We start from the raw sequence: 22,371 nt of genomic DNA on the forward strand, positions 1-22,371 counted from the left end.
TTGGTTTCGGGCTATGGTGAATACAGGACTACCCGATCACTCAGAACATTGAACATGGGCGCCTTGAAAGGTTTTCGGTGGTTCCTCATAGTAGTGCCACACATAACTGTTATGTGGAACTGAGCCATGATCATGTTTCTGATTATATCGAAATTTGATCAATCCTTTAAAAGTTTCCCGTCTGGACTAAGCCTGAACCTAGTTTTAATAGTATGGTGCTTCTAGACTGTATTTAATTGGATAATGCGACAAATATTCCCTGGTGATGTATATAAAAAGTATAAGTAACAGCCGAGATATTCCAGAATTTTACACCAACACAGAGGCTCTTTCACCATCATTTAAACAAACCCTGAAGGATTCTTTCTGGCGCTGGAGTAGACATAGCAGAGATTGCATGGAGAATGCCAAAAGTGCAGTATTGCAGTCCAGCCTTTCACAGATCAGACCAGGTGTGGAAATGCATCTTATTCAGGCTGTCAGTAACTATCATCGGGCTTTGCTAACCAGATTGAGATTAACAACATTGCACTTTACGGGGCTTATTTATGAGCCCCTGCGTCACTTTTTGTGACCCACAAGTGGCGTAAAAAATGTACCATGTTGCGCCATATTTACGAAGTGATGCATCTAGGTAGATGCGTCACTTTGTAAACCCCTGCGCTTCATTATACCTGTGCCAGGTATAATGTATGCAGGGTGGGCATACCCCCGCAAGAAAGGGTCATAGGAGTGGCGCTGCAAAATCTATGAGGTTTCGCTGCGCCACTTCTAGGACGCCAATGTGCAAAACCTTACACCTGCCTCATGGCAGGTGTAAGGGTGACGAAGGCCCTTTCACATGGGGCTTACCCCATGTGAAAGGAACATTGCTGGAGTTGCGTCAGGCTTCCGACACAACTCCAGCAATGCGCCACTTTTTGCTGAAGTTATACTGACGTATCTCTCCTTCCTTGCAACATGATTTGTCATATTGTAAATATGACGCATCTTTGGTGTCGCAAGGAGGGTGCACTGAGAAGTGGTGCATTGCTGCTTACAAGCAGCTATGCACCACTTCTCGTAAGTCTGGAAACGTGCCTGTGCGACAGTCTCTTTGCACAGTCTACATTGCACTTTAATACTCACTTCCGTAGCCCAACCCTCTGAACCTCCAGAGTGATAGGGCCAGCTTCTCACGAGGGAGAACCCCATTGATCTGAGAGGACAAGAGACAACGGACTTCTCGGGGGGGGGGGGGGGGACGAATGGTCAAAGACATTATGAGGAGAAATCGGAAGCGAAGAAGCCAACACAGGGTTATGGCCTCTGCTGCTTCCCTCCGAGCCCTTGTCAGAAGGCGAGGTATGAGTGCAATAGGTGGGAATGCCTAGAGTCCCTGAGAAGGCTTCGATGAAGATAGCCCACATACCCCTCATGCTTCTGGATCCTGATATCGAGAGAAGAACCTCAGAAGTTGAGTGAGGCAGATCTTGGGAAGATAAGATGACTGCGTAGTCTTTCTGCTACTGTGTTTCCCTCTCCCCTGATGTGAGCACCTCGAGACCCTCTCGCGTAAAGCAGCCTTGCTCTACAAATCCTGATTGACTGATTGATTGAGATACCTTCTGCTTAACTTCCAATCTTCAATCCCAGCAGATTGAGGACGGCAGATGTTGTCCCATTGTCTGTTCACATGTGACACCGCTGTTGAGTTGTCTGTCCTGCTAATGACATGATGGGACACAAGGAACCTCTTTCTACTCCCACTCCTGGGGGAGAGCAATGTTATGTTATAATCAATGAGGAGGGAAAGAGAAGCTGTGATCCATTCGGCTTCCAATGGTTACTACAAGAAATCTAAATGGGGGGAGAATGGACCACTTGTCCTGTGTAACCAGGGTCTTGGTTGTGTTGGAACCGTCATAAAAACCCTCATATACATAGAAAGGCAATTGGCAGTATATCTTGATTCTCCGCCTGAGTGTACTGTTACAGCATCATCATTGGGTCTTTGGTAGTATATATGCTTACCTCCACCTGGAGGAAGACGAACTGATTTGTCAGCAGCGTCCAGTAAAGAAAAAAGAGGGCGTGTATGCTCGAGTGTGGTGAGTTTAAAATTCCCTACATCACTTTATCACAAGTATTTTTTTGAGAAGTCGTGATGTGGGAAATTAAAAATAAAGTGGTGCGTATGTAGACCCAGTTACTAATCTACTGCACTGTTATTGGTCAACATGTTTCAGCCTCCTGGTGAATTCTAGAGGCTTTCGTCAGGACCGGATTGTGTTTAAGAGCGCATTGCCGAAGAGGGAGGTGGAAACCTAATTCGGTTCTTATAAGTCACTGGCTTGTTCTGGCTCTGTGCGTGACCGCTCCTATGAGCGAATGGTGAGTCCTCCTCCTGGGCGGTCCGGCGGTCTTTCCTCTGGATCTTGTATCCATCGGGGATGGCGGAGGCGATGTCGGGGGCAGAGGTGGGGTTGGTCCAGGTTTCCATGAAGAAGGCAACGTCAGGAGATCTGGTGTCGAGGATGTCCCAGAAGTCTGCGTCGTATCTTTTCAGGGAGCACATGTAGAGGAGGATGCACCTCAGGGCTTTGAGGGTGCTGGTGTTCGACGCAGGGGCGTTGGTCTTGGGGGTGCAGAGGGTGGTGAAGGTATGGCGGCAGTGTTGGCAGGAGAACTGGCTGGGGTTGGATTTCGGTGCAGACCAGTGGCAGTTGTTGTTTTTTCCAGAGTTGAGTGTGAGAAGGGAGGCAGATTCGTAGCAGTGGGTGATCAGCGATCCAGAGTCTCTGGTGCTGGTTGCGGTCCGGTCGCAGAAGGGCCCTGACAGGCTTGCCTTTGGTGCGCCAGCCATTAAATAGGGGAGGGGGAGGGAAGCGCAGCTGGAAGGCAGAAGGCTCTGGAGGGCAGAGAGTGTGAAGTGATGAAGGGGGAAGACTAAGGATTCTGGAGGGTAGTGGGTGTGAAGTGGAGCTAGGGGAAGGCTGACGGCTCTGGAGGGCAGTGGGTGTGAAGTGGAGGCAGGGGGAGGCTGAAGGCTCTAGAGGGCAGTGGGTGTAAAGGGAGGCGGGGGAAGGATGAAGGCGCAGCACCTCCTGAGATAAGCCTCAGCGCTCTGGCTCTCAGTTCTATCAATAATGCAGACTCTGTCGGCTTGAAATGTACCTCTAAGCTGATTCTGTTCACATCATAATTAGAACTCCGCAGGATGTGAATGTGAGCCACAAATAGCCGGCTCGCCCCCTCAACCCTGTCAGGGGATGCCCGAGTACCATTGCGCTGCTCTGCGTGTCTCCAGTGATGCTTTGAAGTATCTGTGACAGTTCAATTAAAGAAAGCCTTCGCTGTCTGCCCCCCCCCCTTTCCGGGAGGAGCGCCTTTCACCTGACCCCACTCCCTACCACCAAGGGCTTTGATTATCCTGCCAGTCAGGGTCAGCCCAGAAACCCAAGTGATGTGCACATCAATAAACCAGCATTGGCAAAAGCAAAGAACTGGTTTGCATTATGAGTCTTGGTTAAAACAAAAAAATACCCACTTCACGCCAAAAAGCAGAGGGACAAATTAGAGTTTCATGTACAGAAGGCACCTATGAGATATAGAATTGAATGTGTGATGATTCAGTGTACTTTTGAGATGTAAAATAGTTCCTTGTACATTGCAAAGCAAGAACCCCACAGACGGTGGATTGATACGCAAAAAAGTCAGTAGAATGAGGTGAAACAAAATACATCTTGGTGGACCCAAAACCCACTCCAAGTATCCTTTAAAGAATTGGCAAAACAAGGTCTAGCAGACAGCTACACTGTCAAGCCAGACCTAAAAATCCATCTGCTGTAATATAGAGCATGAAAGGCACAAGCCTTTACCTCTGACAGGGGCAGGGCAGCATCAGATACCCATCTGACTGGCACCTGTGTTTGGAAGGGCAGCAAAGTAGGGACAGGCAGTAAAATGTAAGTTGGGCACATATGGAGGGTGGATCCTTATACAAGAACATCTCATGGATTTTTAGTGCTCCGGACAAAATCGAATTTTGCCAGCTGAAGCACTCCCTGTGCGCATTTCAGCAGTTTGTGCCATGACTCCCTGGCGCCTAATGTCGTCTTTCTCACATGTGCTTTACTGCCCTTCAGTGAAAAAGTCAGACATGTATGAAAAGCTTCCTGACAAAGTTTGAGAATGCACAAAGTTCAACACGAAAATTGTGTTTCTGTCCTGAGACCCCTTCTCAGTTCTTTGAAAGGGGCTGCTAAAGGTTGCTTTGCCAGTGCTTGGTTTTTTTTAACTTGATGGGCCAGATCAAAAAAGAAAAACCAAGCACTGGCAAAGTGAATAGGTCTAGCCTTGGCAGTCTGGGCGGTGATCATTTTTTGTTATTGCAAGCATATGCTGAACACCCAAAGTACGGGCAACAAAAAAAGCTGATATTTAGAGTTAATATGATAGCATTATATAAAAAAGTAAAATTTAAACCAGCTTTGTCAATGGGGAGAAAGGAACTGTTTTTTGTCAGAAGGGAAAAATGCGCACAAAATCTGTGCAGTCACTTAAATGGAAGGGAGCCAATGGGCAAAGGTGTCTGACCCATTGCCCTATGCAGTATGATGAGGGGGTGGGAATAAAATATGATTGACTATTTACCAGACCAATGGATAAAGGCTTCTGAACAACAGTGCCTCTGGTAGTTATATTTTGTATGATTTTTTTTTAAACAACAGTATGGCAAGTGAGCTGAAGCCATCTCAAAGGGCAGACCTAAGAAATGGCGTTGAACAAAAGTGAAGAAAAAGATGTAACTGCCTGTCACATGCTGGAGCAGTCGGACACTACTGTGGGCCAGTTTATAGTGTTTGCTTGATGGCCATGTTTATCATTCCTCTGTCAGCAAAGGCCCAGTCCTGAGTAAGCCTGCGCGGAGTTCGTGGAGTTCCGCTACGTGGAGTTCCGCAAAGTGACAAAAAAACTCCACCAAGGTACTCGGAATTCCGTGAGCGGCGGAGTGGATTGCCTTGCGCTGTTTGCACTGATTTTTAGCGCTGGGTGTTTGTCCCGTGCTGTACAATGAGCGCAAACTGCACCATGTGCAGCACAAGAGGGCGCTGCTTCTCTCTGCAGAAGTTCTACTCAAACGGCAGCTTCCTCAACGCGAACAAAATGTTTCTCAACTCGAGCGGTAGCAACCATCCGCGACCGACCGCGTTGGGAAATCTCGCTGGAAAGTGGTCTAGCGTTGGATTTTTCTCTCTCGCGCTCACCATCCTACCGTTAGCGAGCGCGAACAAGGAAAAAACTCCGCTCTGTGAGTTTCTTGGAACTCCGCAAGCTCAGCGGAGCACTGAGTGTGAAAAACTCCACGAATGGAGTGGAGTTTACCTTCCAGGCTTAGTCATGAGCATCCTTGATGGATTCCAGCACATTGGAGCAGCTAGGCCTCTGTCTTCAAGCACTCAGTAAGGTAGCTCCTCAAACTCTACTCCTTCAGACACACCCCACACTCACACAGACAGATTTCACAGTGCACTTGGACACACACCTCTCCAGTTGCTCACATAGGCACTCACTGCACTCTCAATATTCACTCACCCTACACTCAGACACTTCCCTCACATCTCGCACTGTTACCAACACTCCCCTCACACCCGGCACTCATTCAAACACTCTCCTTGCACCCTTAACTCATAAAAAAAGACACTCCTTTCATACCTTCCACTCAGATACTCCCTCACACGTCCACTCATAGATACACACCTCAGACTCTCCCTTCAGAAACTCAAAACCATGCACTCAGACACATTACTCACTGTGCGTTCACACAGTCACACCTTGCACTCACACATGCAACGTGCACTCAGACACACACATGTCTCTGTACTCACATAGATACACACCTCACTCACTGCGCTCTCAATCTACACTGAAACTATGCACTTAGGGCCAGATGTAGGAGCCCTAACACCGGTCGGTAACGGCCGAATTCGGCCGTTACCGACCGGTGTTAGGGTTTCCAGATGTAGGGGGCCTATATTTTACCGATTCTGTAAAATTACCGAATCGGTAAATTTACAGAATCGGTAAAATACCGAATCGGTATATTTACCGAATCGGAAAAACCACATGTAGGTGGCACTCCTAAGAGTGCCACAGGCCCTTAAAAATCGGTATTTTACCACCCAATCCTATTGGGTGGTAAAATACCGAATTCAGGTGTGCATGCACATCTGTGCATGCACACCTGTGCAATGTGACACACAGACATGCCCTTAGGGCATGTCTGTGTGCCACATTGCACACAAGTCCAGAATTGGGGTGCTAGAGGGTGTCAAAGTGACACCCCCTGCACCCTTGCAGGATTCGGTATTTACCGATTCTGTAAATACCGAATCTGTATTTCACCTTGATTCCTATGGGCTTCAAGGCCCATAGGAATCAATGGGAAATACAGATTCGGTATTTACAGAATCGGTAAATACCGACTCTTACAGATTCGGTAATTTTTTACCTACATCTGCCTCCTTCCAATTTACCGACTTTTAAATACCGAATCGGTATGACTCGGTATTTAAAAGTTGGTAAATCGGATTTACCTACATCTGGCCATAAGACTCATTACTAACCTTGCATTCACACAGACACACCTTGCTCTCATGGAGGTAGGACCCACTGTACAACACACAAACAAAAGTTAATAGGAGGAATCAGTGCTGAATTTGTAAAAGAAAGAGTGCCGGTGCCTGAAGCTCTACTCAGAAATCTGCCGCCAGTCCCAATAGACGTCAGCTCACAGAACACCATGACTGCATTGCCTTACAACCACCTGTTGCCTTATTAATGCACCATCAGACACCCCTTGTCTCTTTATCTCACTTTTGCAGGCTCCTGTTTTACCATTTTGCCATGGTATTTCTGTCTTTCTCTTATTGGTTGATGTTTGATACCAAAAAATAAATGTTTGTCTTAAAAAATGGATGCCAGTGGCCACCATCGGCAACCCCCTGCTCAAATTAAGCACTGGGAGGAATGCTTGCTATTCTAAACCACTGACAATCGCACGGGCCAGCATTCAAACCCACTATTTTTCACCCACTGCGCTGCTCTAGGCAGAGCCTGCCATATGCAAATGAGTAAGAGCCTCACTAAACGCAGCTGCAAGACTCGTCACTGGCTCCAGAAAGAACAACCACATCACCCCGGATCTAAAGGAACTGAACTGGCTTCCTTATGAGGCAAGAGCGCAGCTAAAGATTGCATGCATGACTCTCAAAGCCCTGCACCTCAATACACCAAGGTTTCCAGCCAATAAACTCGAATTAGCAGGCAACAGCAGAACTCTGAGAAGCACCAACACCCTGCTATTGAAACCACAAAAAGTTGGAAAAAGAAAACCTACACAGGCACCTTCTGTGACCTAGCACCCAGGAGATGGAACGCCCTGCCCCAAGCCATCAGCTCGAACCCCTCCACCACCTCATTCAAAAAGGAAGTCAAACCACTTCTGATGAATAAAACTCTCTCCTGATCCCAGCCCTGATGCAAGCTGATACCAACCAGAAGCTGCTCATCAACCTAGAGCCGTGCTGATCTCTAATCGAGAATGACCAACACAATCATGACCTTCAACAAGAACTAACAACTTATACGATCTCTTCTTAGATACTCATTTATATGTGACTAGCGTGCAACTTTTCTTACGATGTAACTTTTGTAAAGCGCTCTGATACCCTCAGCGGATCTAGTCCGCGCTATATAAAACCCTATAACTAAATAAATAAGTACAGACCTGCTCCTTTTGAAACCAGTCCATCCTAAACTGGCACCCAAGGCCCTGCGCCAGAGCGAAGCACGAGCGGTCCCAGCGCGGTTCCATCTTGTCGCGCCTCATCCGTCAGGCGTTGCTTGGGGTAGATACTTCACAGAGTCACTGCCAGTGGTTGAGACCATCACCGATTGTTTGATGTACCACCCTAGGTGGCAAGAGGATGCCAGACGCGGGCCCCGTGCTCGCTGTGCCATAGGACCCACGTTCACACACAGGATTGATGTGATAATTCGAGCCCTTGAGTGGCCTGGAAGAGGACATCTCAGGGGCGAAGCTTTGAGAATAAAAGTAAAGATTCAGATTTCAGGGCTGTAGTGTCTTTTCTTTATCTGTGTTTTTGACTCACCAAGTTTTAAAATCGCACATTTACAGCACATCCCTCCACAATGTAGTTCTCTGATACCAACCACATTAGGGGCCCGATTCACAGAACTAACTTAAGATAAAATCCTAAACTTACTACTTTTGGTATTCACAGAAGTTAGGATTTTGTCTTAAGACAGACTTAAGTTAGGATTTTGTCTTAAGTCTGTCTTAAGTTTGTCTTAAGACAAAATCCTAACTTCTGTGAATACCAAAAGTAGTAAGTTTAGGATTTTGTCTTAAGTTAGTTCTGTGTATCAGCCCCAATGTTTCATAAAGGTCGTGATGTGCAAATGTGGCCCCCTTTTTGGGGAGGTGATTAAGGTTATTTTTGGTCCCAATCCGAGTCTGGCGATTCAACACCACAACCCTCTTTGTGTCGCGGGGAAGAAATGACGTCAGACATGATGTTGTCGTCTTCCCAAGGCTGACAGATGCTGATGCATTCCAGGTGTGCACTTGAATCTCAAAGGCGCCCACTGCAGGCAGTCAAGGCGCAGCTACTTTTACAGGCCCTTTTCCAAGTATTTCATTTTGAGTGACAGATAGTGCTATGTTCACCATTTAATAAGTCTCGTATTGCTCACTGAGTTTCGTCATCCAATCTCCATTAAAACACTGTGGGGCATATTTACAGGGGCTTTCTCTCTGCTTTTTTGGCTTAAAAAGCCAAGAAAGCGGAGATAAAACCATCACCCTATTTACAAGAGGGTGCTAACATGCATAATCGCATGTTAGCACCCTTTTTTCTCAACGCCTCCCTTTGCATCTCCAATGAGATGCAAAGTGGGCGTCACTGGGCATACCCCGAATGGACTACCTTGCAAATATCGCTGATGTTCACATCGCGATGTTTACAAGGCTGCACCAGCATTTTAGCACATGTTAGTTTTCTCCAAAAACTAACGTCTGCTGAAACGCAGATTTACCTATCCCCAACATTGGGGGTGGATTATGGTGAAACGACCACGGGGTCGTATCAGCAAGGTATCTCTGGAATTTTTATAGCCCTGGAGTAACGCGTTGCTAATAACGCGCTACCAGGGCGATACATTCCAGAGAGAGCTTGCGATAATAAAATTATCGCTAAGCACGGCCAGCGTTAATTATCGCTAGCAGTTGATAATATGCCCCTATTTAGGAAGTTGTCGTGCACAAAGATTAGTTCAAAAGTTAGGCCATGCCCAGACCACGCCCGCTGTGTAGGCCCCACCCCTTAGCCCCCCTCAGATCTTTCTCCCACACAAAGCAATGCCCTTTATTACTGGTGAGAGCATGGAACTGTCTATGACACTCCCCCTATAGGGATTGGATAGCTCCTGCTCCAGGCTACTGCCTCATGAGGCGCTATGGACATTCTGCAGAAGCGCTTGAGGTCAAACTTACGAGAGTGAAACATGTGCGAGAGACGAGGCCAGTAATTTGGATCTCTACAACACAGAAAAATAACTTTTTATTCAGCACTAACCAGCACTTTTTGGCCATTTCTCAACAGTGTGCAACTCATTAATTTGAATCCAGCTGATGGTACTCCGGGGCAGATTTACAAGAACTGGCGCATCCCTGCATATCAGCAGGGATGCTCCAGTTATTGTGCGCCATGCCTCCGCCACCATGGATGTGCCGCATTTACAATTCGGCGCACCATGGGGCAAAAACGGCACAGATGCGTGACGCATCTGTGCCGTAAAGACGGCGCATTGCTGGAGTTGCGTCGCAAGAGCGATGCAGCTCCTGCAATGCTCTGGGGGGCCCTATTCTTACAATGCTGCGTCAGTCCTTATGCCTGCTTCAAGCAGGCGCAGGGTTTTGATGCAGCATGCGCCCAAAAGTGACTTGTAGATTTCACTCAGCCACTTTTAGGAGGCGATCCTGCACCAGAACGCCCCCTCCCCTGTGCAGGAATGCCTTCTTGTGGCGCAGGGCTTTACAACGTGACACATCTCCCAGATGCATCACGTTATAAATACCCCGCACCATGGCGCATCTTTTGCGCTGCCGCTGCGTCACAAAAGTGATGCAACGGCGGCGTAAAAGGGGCGCAAGGGACTTGTAAATCTGCCCCTGAGTTTATAAACCTTGGAAGGATGCAGGGCTGAGTCTGCCATGCTCTGATTGACACTAGCGAAGCTATGTCATACAGTCATATCATCCTAACTCGCTGAGCCATCTCAGGATACGGGATGAATAGACTGAACAGAGCAGGTGCGCCCCGCAGTGCACAAGGACAGAGGGGATCACTGTGACCTGCACCATGGTGCAAGGATGCCTGCATTGCATTCTGGGTTGTTTTCGTGCAGGAGGGGAGCACAAACATGATTCTCCTCTTTACGCCTCAACTGGGCACGTGTAGCATTTGGCCCATTCCCAGGTCTACCACTGCTGGAAAATCTGGCGCTGCGGTGGATGCCACCCACGCCCCACCCATGGAACGCCTCTCTGAGCAGTGTAAGCAACGCAGCGATATGCGCTGAATTGCGTTACTCTGGCTTTATCAACCCATGCAGGGTCACGCAAGGTGGCCTTGTGAGGCTTGATAAATCCGACTGAGGTTTTGCGTCGCCGTTGAGTCCCCTTGCGTGGCACACGGTCAACACAAACCCTTCATTAATGCGCCCCTGCATGCATGCACTCCACCTTGCGGGTAGAGTTAGAGTATTGCTTCATATGTATACCTTGCATTTAGAAAATCAGAGCAGAGCGCTTCTTGCGAAACACATGTTGGCAAAGTGGGATTTGCGTGAAAAATGTGTAAAGGTCTGAAGAATAAAAGTTTAATTGGAGAGAAATCTTTTTTTAATTTCATAAAGACTGTTTGAGTTATGAATCCATAAAATCCTTGAAGTGGAAAAAGCCTTCCCCCTTGAGGGTCTCGATCGCAGGACATTGCATCACACACACCAGACAACAGCCCCCACTTTAACCATCCATAGATGTTATTGGTCACCTGGGAGCCCCAGGGAAAAGCGGACAAGGCTTCTTGAGAACTGATGGTGCGATCAGAAGAGGCTGATGGAGAAGATGCAGAAACGCAGCTTCCCCTGATCCAGGGAGGGCCGCTTACTATGAAGCATTCGATTTTACAGTCTGCATTCTCTTTGAAAGGGGTCAGAAGGATTAATCACACTCAGAGCTGTAGATGTGTTTGGCCTGGTCCTATTTAAACATGCATTGGCAAAGCCAATTGGTCCCGCCTATGCAAAATGTTTTAACCATGTTGTACACCAGTGTGTCTGCTGTTCAGCGTGGCTAAAAGTGGGGTAAAAGAGAGCGCAGTGGAGTGTCATAAAGTGGAGTAGAGTGGAGTGTTATGGAGTGCTGTAGAGAGACATGGAGTGGTGTAAAGTAGAGTGGAGTGGAGGGGATTGGCATAGAGTGGAGTGGTGTAAAGTGCTATGGAGTGTCTTGGAGGGAGTAGAGAATTGTAGAGTGGAAGGGCATAGAGTGGAGTAGAGTGTCAGTGTGGAGTAGAGAGTTGTAGAGTGGAGTGGTATAGAGGGTATTACGTAGAGTGGTATTGAGGTTATTGTGTAGATTGTACTAGACTGTTGTAGAGTAGAGTGTCAGAGTGGAATAGAGTATTGAAGAGAAGAGTAGCGTAGAGGGTATCACATAGAGTGTACTAGAGTGTTGTAGAGTAGAGTGGCGTAGAGTGTCAGAGTGGAATAGAGTATTGAAGAGAAGAGTAGCGTAGAGGGTATCACATAGAGTGTACTAGAGTGTTGTAGAGTAGAGTGGCGTAGAGTGTCAGAGTGGAATAGAGTATTGAAGAGAAGAGTAGCGTAGAGGGTATCACATAGAGTGTACTAGAGTGTTGTAGAGTAGAGTGGCGTAGAGTGTCAGAGTGGAATAGAGTATTGAAGAGAAGAGTAGCGTAGAGGGTATCACATAGAGTGTACTAGAGTGTTGTAGAGTAGAGTGGCATAGAGTGTCAGAGTGGAATAGAGTATTTAAGAGAAGAGTAGCGTAAAGGGTATCACAGAGAGTGTACTAGAGTGTTGTAGAGTAGAGTGGCATAGAGTGTCAGAGTGGAATAGAGTATTTAAGAGAAGAGTAGCGTAGAGGGTATCACATAGAGTGTGGTAGAGTGTTGTAGAGTCACATGAACTAGAGCAGAGTAGATTGTCATAGAGTGGAGTAGTGTAGGAGAGTGAAATGGCATAGAGTGGAATAGAGTGTTGTAGAGTAGAGTGGCGTAGAGTAGAGTGGAGTTGCATAGAGTGTCAGAGTGGAGTGGCATACAGCTGAGTGGCATAGAGTGTCAGAGTAGAGTGGCATATAGCCGAGTGGTATAGAGTGTCAGAGTGGAGTGGCATACACCGGAGTGGCATAGAGTGTCAGAGTGGAATAGAGTATTGAAGAGAAGAGTAGCATAGAGGGTATCACATAGAGTGTACTAGAGTGTTGTAGATTTGCATGAAGTAGAACAGAGTAGATTGTCATAGAGTGGAGTAGTGTAAGAGAGTGGAATGGCAAAGAGTGGAACAGGTTGTTGTAGAGTGGAGTGGCATAGAGTGTCAGAATAGAGTGGCATACACTGGAGTGGCATGGAATGGAGTAGAGAGGAGGAGTGTGTCACAAAATAGAATAAAGTAAAGTGGCATGGAGTGGTGTAGAGGGAGTTGCGTAGAGCATCGTAGAGTGGAGTAGTGGCATGGAATGGAGTTCAGTGTTGTAGAGTGGAGTAGAGTGTCATGGAGTGTAGTAGAGTTTAATGGAGTAAAGCATCATAGAGCTGAGTATCGTGAAGTGGAGTGGAGTGTCATAGAGTGGAGTGTCATAGAGTGGAGTGTCATAGATTGGACTAGAATGAAGTGGTGTAAAGTATGATGGTGCAGAGTAGATCAGCATGAAGTGCATTGGTTGTTAGTAAAGTGGTGTAGAGCCCACTGGCATAGAGTGCAATGACGTAGAGTAGAGTGGTACAGAGTAGATTGCAGTGGCCTAGAGTGGAGAGGCACAGGATGGATTAGAGTGACAGAGCGCAGAGGTATTAATTGTTTCAGAGTAGAGTGAAGTGGCGTAGAGTGGAGTGGTGCAGGGAAGAGTGCAGAGGTGTAGAGTGGATTGGCGTAGAGTGTAGTGGCGTAGAGTGCATTTTCAGAGAGTCCATTGGGGTAGAGTGCATTGATGTAGAGTATAGTAGTGCAGAGTACAGTGGTGCAGTGGTGAAGAGTACAGTGGTACATAGTGGAGTGGGGTAGTGTGCACTGGCATAGAATAGAGGTGGGCAGAGTAGACTAGAGGGGTGTAGATAGAAGTGGTGCAGAGTGTAGTGTCATAGAGTGCAGTGGTGCATAGTAGATTAGAGTGGTGTAGAGTGGATTGGCATACAGTGTAGTGGCGTGGAGTGCACTGGTGCAGAATGGTGGAGTGGTGTAGAATACAGTGCTGTGGCATGGAGTAAAGTGGCACAGAGTAGAGTGGCAGAGATTTCAGTGGCAGAGAGTCCAGTGTTGCAGAGTAGAGTGCCTTAGAGTGCAGTGGTGTAGTGTAGAGTGGCGTAGAGCACATACGTATAGAGTGTAGTGGTGTGGAGTGGTGCAGAGTAAAGTCACAATGAATGCAATGGTGTAGAGTTGAGTGGCATACCCTGCAGTGACGTAGAGTAGAGTATTGCAGAGTAGGGTATAATGTTATACAGTGCAGTAGTGCAGAGTATATTGGCATAGGGAGCAGTGGTGTAGAGTGTATTGGTTTTGAGTAAAGTGGTGTAGAATACATTGGGGTAGAGTTTGGTGGCATAGAGTGCAGTGGCATAGAATAGAGTGGCGTAGAGTGTTGTGGGGCAGAGTGGATTTGAGTGGTGCTGGGTAGATTGCAGTGGCGAAGAGTGGAATAGTGCTGAGAGGAATCGAGTGGCCAAGAGTGCAGTGGTATAGAGTAGATTGTTTCAGAGTACAGTGAAGTGGCATTGACTGCAGTGGCATAGAGTAGAGGGCTGTAGCGTGCAATGTCGAAGCTTGCAGTGGTGCTGTAGGAGAGTAGGGACTGCTATCCTATGGTCACCCCAATTTTTGCTTTTTGCTTCACTGGTTTTCGACTTACTGAGGCTGTGGGCCTGCTAATCAGACCCCCATCCTGCTGTTCTCTCTCTAAATTCACATACATGTACGATAGGTACATAACCCAATTGGAACTGGACTCCTTGTCAGCCCCTGTACCATGCACTATAGGTGCTCAGGGCATAGGTGCCACCAAGGCCTACAGGGGCTGAAGCATAGCTTTTGCCACCCCTGGCTGGTTCTTAAATTGACACAACTGGCTGATCACTCAGCTGGGGCAAGTGGGTGTAATCACCCCTTGCTTAGATATAGTATACCTATATCTAAACCTATATCTGGACACATATAAACCTGTGAGCCACTCCTATGGCAGGCCTTATCAATCCTGGAGGCAGAGTGCGTGGTTTAATGTGAGATGGTGCTCTGGCATGAGCTGAGCCTGTCTGCAGCTGTCGGGAACAACTCCCTAAGCTGATCTGGGATAATTCCATACCATATACTATTAAGTGCATTATAATCCTCGCGGTTATATAGCAACTTTGGTTAGGCTTTATCAAAGCATGTTGTGTAAGGTGTCATACGATTTGGAATACTATCCCCTCGACAGTCCTGTCGACGGGGATAGCATTCCACCCTTCTAGAGGGAGAAGACATGTTACTTTACTGAAACGCGGTTGATTTTTAAAAGAGCCTCAGATCCACAAAATGGATGCTTCTGCCACAGACACAAGTCTGACCTCCTGCTGCCAACCGAAACTCAGCACAGGAGGCATGGACAAAGGATTTCCTGTCGCAGGGAGGTGTTACACCACCCCAGACAGGAGATAGTGGATTGTTGCAGGGAGGTTTGAAAGAAACCAGACACTGCCTGGGGAGCACAAGGCTTCACCTTGCATAATCTGGCCAAACCGGTTCAAAGGGGAAGGGGTGTATCCACCCCCTTCCTGTGTCCCACCCATAGGAGGGGACCTAGCAGGTAATCCAGCCCCCTAGATTGGTATAAGAATGGGAGCAGTGCCAACGCACTCAGATTATCCTGATGAAACATTTGAAACAAAACTCTGGACCCTTCGACATCCTACTCGACGTGGAAGACTGAAGAATCTCCCTTGTGGTCAAGGAGTGACCACCCTGTGCAAACAGGCACCATCCAGCACCTCAATGTCTGCTTTGTTGCAGTTCCCGCTGGAACTCGAGCAACAGAGATCAACGAGATCCAGCTTGCCTGCCTTCTTACAGCTCGATCCACAGTCCCTGCAGAGCTGAGACCCGTGGAGGCGACCGGAAGCGTGGGGCACGCCATCTTGTAAAGACCACGAGACGCTGACCGTGCAGCCCACAAGTGACCCTCAAAGCTGTACACCGGGTTTTGAGAAGCCCCAGCCCTGAGCCACTTTTGCACCGAAGCTCACCCCTCTACATTTGACGAGTGCTGCGTGGGGCCCTTCTGCTTTCTTTGGCTCAATGCGTTGGCCCGGTCACTTGCCAGCTGGCTTGTGGCCCCTGTGCTGACGAAACTTGAAATACGACTTGTGATTCTGGTTGCTCCAGACTTGCACCCGCTCCTCTGAAAAAGTGCACCCGCTTTGATCCTCCTGGTCCGAGTGAGAAGCAATCTTTCAGTCCTGCGTGAATTGCTCTTGCCAAGTGTTGTTTGCTCCGATCTTGAAGCCGACAGCGCGGACGGTGAGAACCTGCGTGGGACAGCTCGTGACTTACTCCTGGACGTCGCTGATGGCCCAGAGCCCACGTGGCAGCGGAGAGAAGCTCCTCGACAACCACCTGGTTGCGCCCGACATTGCCTGGTTCCGTCCTGGTTCCACCCTAGTCACTGCTGAGTGACCCAGACTCTGTCCCCTCTGCTTTCAGGTACTTTACGACTCTGATCCACCCTTGGATCACACCGGACACTTCTCCTTCACATCGCCTGCAGCATCTTCAGCTTCAAGCACCAACAACCTGCGTGACGAAACCCGACGCCACTTTGACCCTATGCACCCGCTTCCTGTGGGTGAGGTAACTCAGCAACGCCGGTGTTCCCACACTGGTACACACCTCTAGGGTCTGTGTCTAAAGTTTTGTCCTTCTAGGTTCAGCGGAAGTATCCTTAAACTCTATTTGTGTAACTTTTACGCACCATTGACTTTGCATTGGTGCATGCGTGTGCTTTAAGCGCTGCACCCGAATCCCGCGGGCTTTTCCCGACTTCAGCATTGCTTGTCCCGACTGCTCCCAGCAATTCCCTAGGCCCTAGGCCTAACCACTTTTCGATTGGTATCTCTTATACCACTTTCTTAATATATGGTTTGAGTGGCCACCCGCCCTCATCCATAATTGTGCAACTTTTATATGTTATACTGTGCTTTTGTTTAAACGCTTGTGCCCCTTTGCTCATAAAGAGTACTGTGGATCATTTTAGTAATAAACACATATATTTTTATGATATATACTTGTGTGGTGTCCTTTCATTTGATATTACAGGATTGTGATTGGTAAAACAGCTCGCTTAACACGACCTCTTGAGTTAAGCCTTTAAGGCTGCTTAGTCTATGCTACCATTAAGATAGCTTGTCTATAAGGTTGACTTACAACCAGACACCATAAGGGATTGTTTGGACTGATACAAGGTGGTTCCAGAATTGGAAACATCACATATCAGGCCAACTTCTCACAGGTGCATAGTAGAGTAGTGTGGTGTAGAATAGAGAGACATCAAATGAAGTGGCGTAGAGTGTAGTGGTGCAGAGTAGAGTGCAGTGACACAGTGTAGAGTGGCATGAAGTGGTGTAGCGTGGAATTGTGCAGAATAGAGAGCAGTGGGGTAAAGTGGAATATGCATGGTGTGGTAGTGCACTGCCATTACAGACAACATATCTTCAATCGAAATGACCATTACATATGTAGAGACATACTGTTTATCTGATAATAGGATACAGAACAAAAGCGATAATGTGTAGAAATGTCATCCCCTAGTGTATTGTTTTTTTAATCGTATTAAAATATTTGTTACCACCGCACTTCAGAATAACAAAAAAATGTGCTTTGTTTGTGCTTTCCTGATAGATTTAAAAATATCTGCACCTGTTCATTTACAGACATTTAAATTTTGTTTTGTGCTAGAAAACAAATAACATCGTACAGCCTTCCTCGAGTACTCCCTCAGTAGCCAACATGATTGTCACATAAATCCTCTCACTTTGAAGTAAGAGAAAGCAAAGTAAACACCAACATCCCTCTGAAGACAGAGCCTGACATGTGGCCTCTGTCTTTGACTGCCCAGCAAATGAGACAAGAGAAGAACAAGATTTAAAGGCCTGTTTACAGAAATTCAGTACTGGTGGTAGGGTTTGGGCAAGGGAAGGGACACATCCAAGCTGGACAGCCTAACCTGAATAGAGCCAGCAAATAGAAAGCAAGCAACTGCCAGTTACAAACCACAGAGCCAATGGTAAGCAACGGGTGGAATGCATTTGCCTGGGAAGCCTTCTGAATGTCCCCAGGATGTTTGAACTAAAGCTCAGAGACAGGCTGTTCCAGTGAAAATGCATCTCACTGGATGGTAGTAGCCCCTGCTGCTCAGGTTTTACCATTTAGTGACCATACAGTATCATTGCTAGGCATAACCATGAGTTGAGAAGGCTTCTTATTTTAGGTTCTGCCTCCAACTATGAAAGTTTCTATGGGCCAAATTTATGAACACTTTTGCAGTGGTGCAAATTCACCAAAAGGGATGCAAACCTGTGCAAACTGTTGAATTTGGATTTACTAACAGAACAAATCTTTTTTTCACTGGAAAGAAGCTCAACATTTTTTTCCCTCCAAACTTTTCTACCTTTTCATGCCTTGTCTACTGCACAACACACATACAACGTTTTGCAGCTTGTCTTGGTGTATTATTTTGTAGTAGAAGAGTGTCCTTTCGGTACAAAATCTAAGCTAGACTTAAGAGGCACTCCTTTGCACTATGCTGAAAGGGTGTGTGCATGGTGCAAGGCCGCCTAAAGTGTCCCCCCTCAGGGAGCGACTGCAGCAGCACCATCTCTTGTAAAAACAGCAAACTGGGAAATATGCACCTGCTTTATAACTTCAAAAAGAACAGGCTCTGCACCAAGACCTTCGGGGCAAAGGCAGAAAGGTCAGACTCTGCACCCAACATGACAAGGAGGTAGGCAGAGAGAGGCCAGGGAGGTAGGCAGAGAGAGGCCAGGGGGGTAGGCAGAGAGAGGCCAGGGGGGTAGGCAGAGAGAGGCCAGGAGGGTAGGGAGAGAGAGGCCAGGGAGGTAGGTAGAGAGAGGCCAGGGAGGTAGGCAGAGAGAGGCCACGGAGGTAGGCAGAGAGAGGCCAGGGAGGTAGGCAGATAGAGGCCAGGGAGGTAGGCAGAGAGTGGCCAGGGAGGTAGACAGAGAGAGATCCAGGAGGTAGGCAGAGAGAGGCCAGGGAGGTAGGGAAAGAGAGGCCAGGGAGGTAGGCAGAGAGAGGTCAGAGAGGTAGGCAGAGAGAGGCCAGGGGGTAGGCAGAGAGAGTCCAGGGGGTAGGCAGAGAGAGGCCAGGGGTGTGCAGAGAGAGGCCAGGGAGGTAGGCAGAGAGAGGCCAGGGGGGTAGGCAGAGAGAGGCCAGGGAGGAAGGCGGAGAGAGGCCAGGGAGGTAGGCAGAGAGAGGCCAGGGAGGAAGGCAGAGAGAGGCCAGGGAGGTAGGCAGAGAGAGGCCAGGGAGGTAGGCAGAGAGAGGCCAGGGAGGTAGGCAGAGAGAGGTCAGGGGGTATGCAGAGAGAGGCCAGGGAGGTAGGCAGAGAGAGGCCAGGGAGGTAGGCAGAGAGTGGCCAGGGAGGTAGACAGAGAGAGATCCAGGAGGTAGGCAGAGAGAGGCCAGGGAGGTAGGGAAAGAGAGGCCAGGGAGGTAGGCAGAGAGAGGCCAGGGAGGTAGGCAGAGAGAGGCCAGGCGCTGCACCCCATGGACAACACAAGAGGCTGGGAGACCATATTCTGCATCCAGAAATCCTTCCATCTCTTGAAGGATAGGCATGTTTTCTGTTGAAGCTCACAACTTCTGCCCAATCAAAACATGTGCTCCTGTCCACCTACATGTGGGTGGGCCCTCTTTGTTAGGTTGTTCACATAAGGTCTAGTGATGGCTGCACTACCAAGCCAGATCTAAAAGGATCTCCTATCGTAGGGGGTAAGACACGACGCAGAACGAGTCCGCACTCGGCCAGCAAAAGTGGCTGGTAGAAGTACGGCATGAAGGTGCCCCTTGGAATCTGTCGGCCATGTCCACAGGACAGGTGGGAGATGGGAAGGTAGAAACAGCCTCCTCCTGAACGTGCCTCTAACGGGTATCAGATAAGACGAGGCCTCGCGTCACTGAGTTAATACGTCATTAGCAAGGGCCGTAGCAATCCCTGCACCAAGACTCAGCCTGGGGTGGGCTAGCATGCAGCCCGGGGTCCTAGCCCTCTGTGCTAAACTAATATATGGTTTAAAACTAGTCCAGCCCCACATCCTGCCAAGGGGCCTATTTACAAGCCTCTTACTCCACCGGTGCGTCTCTTTTAATATGGGAAAAAGTGACGTACTGGCAGGAAATAAGCCCCCAAGTGAGCCCGGATGTGCAGCTTAGCTCTCTCCCTGAGTAGGTAGAGTATGACGTATGCATGAAAAGGTTATTCAGCATATTATGGGCAGTGCATTAATGCTCAATGTTGGTGCTGTTAATGAAATGTATTTTCAGTTAATATTATCACTAACCAGTTTCATCCTCTCTCTCTCTTTCCTAAACCCCTGTTGTCTGTCATGTTCTTCCCGCCTTCCTCGTTTTCCACTTACCTCTGATTCCTGCTTACCCTGATTACCCCCACCCACCCACCTCTTCCCTTCATTTGCCCCCATGCCCCATCTACGCCCCCCTTGCAGCTCTGTGCCTGGTCCTCGGCTGCATGATCTTTCCGGATGGCTGGGACTCCGAGACCATCCGCGACATGTGTGGCGACAAGACGGGCAAGTACGCGCTGGGCGACTGCTCCGTCCGCTGGGCCTACATCCTGGCCATCATCGGCATCCTCAACGCGCTCATCCTGTCCTTCCTCGCCTTCGTCCTGGGGAACCGGCAGACCGACCTGCTGCTGGAGGAGCTGAAGGCGGAAAACAAGGGTAAGCTCCAGAGGGGCGAGCGGGAGGGCCGCCTTCCCTGAGGCGGGCGGAGCGCTCCAGAGGGGCGAGAGGGAGGGCCGCCCTCCCTGAGGTGGGCGGAGCGCTCCAGAGGGGCGAGAGGGAGGGCCGCCCTCCCTGAGGTGGGCGGAGCACTCCAGAGGGGCGAGTTGGAGGCCGCCCTCCCTGAGGCGGGTGGAGCGCTCCAGAGGGGCGAGCGGGAGGGCCGCCCTCCCGGAGGCGGGTGGAGCGCTCCAGAGGGGTTAGCGTGAGGGCCGACCCCCCTGAGGCGGGCGGAGCGCTCCAGAGGGGCAAGCGGGAGGGCCGCCCTCCCTGAGGCGGGCGGTGCGCTCCAGAGGGGTGAGCGGGAGGGCCGCCCTCCCTGAGGCAGGTGGAGCGCTCCAGAGGGGCGAGCGGGAGGGCCACCCTCCCTGAGGCAGGCGGAGCGCTCCAGAGGGGCGAGCGGGAGGGCCACTCTCCCTGAGGCGGGCGGAGCGTGCGATTGACCTGTTGCCCCATCTCGCTTCTTCCATTCCCGGCCAAAGTCATCGAGAAAGCTGTCAACAACCAGCTCGCCGCCTTCCTCGAAGCCAACAAATCACTCGACCCCTCACAATCTGGCTTCCGAGCCAAACACAGCACTGAGACCGCCCTCATCGCAGCAACAGACGACATTCGAACTCTACTGGACAATGGAGACACAGTCGCCCTCATCCTCCTCGACCTCTCTGCAGCCTTCGACACAGTCTGCCACAGCACCCTTTTACAACGCCTCAGAAACATCGGAATCCAAGGAAAGGCACTGGAATGGATCACCTCGTTCCTCACCGGAAGAACCCAGAGAGTCCGCCTCCCACCATTCAAGTCCGAGGCCTCTGAAATCATCTGCGGCGTACCACAAGGATCCTCACTCAGTCCCACCCTCTTCAACGTATACATGAGCCCCCTCGCGGCCATCGCCCGCCAACACAACCTCAACATCATCTCTTACGCGGATGACACTCAACTGATCCTATCTCTCACCAAGGACCCCAGCACCGCTAAAACTAACCTACACGAAGGAATGAAAGAAGTCGCCGAATGGATGAAACAAAGCCGTCTGAAACTGAACTCAGACAAAACAGAAGTCCTCATCTTAGGCAAATCCCCCTCTGCATGGGACGACTCCTGGTGGCCGGAAGCCCTCGGAAATGCACCCATCCCGACAGACCACGCACGGAACCTTGGCGTCATCCTTGATTCTTCACTCTCAATGAACAGACAAGTCAGCGCCGTATCCTCTTCCTGCTTTAACATTCTTCGCATGCTCAGAAAAACATTTCGCTGGATCCCCTCCGAAACAAGGAAAACAGTCACCCACGCTCTAGTCACGAGCCGACTGGACTACGGAAACACCCTCTACGCAGGTACCACCGCCAAACTCCAGAAGAAACTACAACGAATCCAAAACGCCTCAGCCAGGCTCATATTAGACATCCCACGCAACGAACACATCTCTGGTCACCTTAAAGACCTCCACTGGCTACCCGTCAATAAGAGAATCACTTTCTGACTGCTTACCCACGCACACAAATCACTCTACGACATCGGACCAGACTGCCTCAATTCTCGACTGTCCTTCTACACCCCCTCCCGCCAACTACGTTCTTCCAGCCAAGCCCGCGCCACTGTACCTCGCATCAACAGGACCACCATGGGAGGCAGATCCTTCTCATACCTGGCAGCTAAAACATGGAACTCACTCCCCGCTTACCTTCGCCTTACCCAGAACCACCTAGCATTCAGAAAGCAACTTAAAACGTGGATTTTTGACAAATAATCCACCTCCCCTTCCTAAGCGCCTTGAAACCCTCTGGGTATGTAGTGCGCTATATAAATGTTTTGACTTTGACTTTGACTTTGACTTTACAAGGGTTTTTCAATATTGTACAACTTGCACTTAGACTTAAAAACAAGGCACATCCTATGAATTAAAAATATCAAGTGAATTCTATAGACACCATTAGCCAATAGTGACTATTTACCAAGGACCAGGCGGGCTTCCATCACA

The 22,371-nt window shown here is 49.0% G+C and overlaps 1 protein-coding gene across 1 annotated transcript in view; it reads left to right on the top strand.

The window, feature by feature from the left end:
• LHFPL4 (LHFPL tetraspan subfamily member 4) overlaps nt 1–20,365 on the top strand; it is a 204,475-nt gene extending 184,110 nt beyond the window's left edge. The window contains exon 2 of the mRNA XM_086939578.1: nt 20,088–20,365. Coding sequence (XP_086795704.1) covers nt 20,088–20,365 — 278 coding nt within the window. The remainder of the gene's footprint in view (nt 1–20,087) is intronic.
• Nucleotides 20,366–22,371: the final 2,006 nt, after the last annotated feature.

This window comes from Lissotriton vulgaris, chromosome 9 (assembly GCF_964263255.1).
Source record: "Lissotriton vulgaris chromosome 9, aLisVul1.2, whole genome shotgun sequence".
Taxonomy (NCBI): domain Eukaryota; kingdom Metazoa; phylum Chordata; class Amphibia; order Caudata; family Salamandridae; genus Lissotriton; species Lissotriton vulgaris.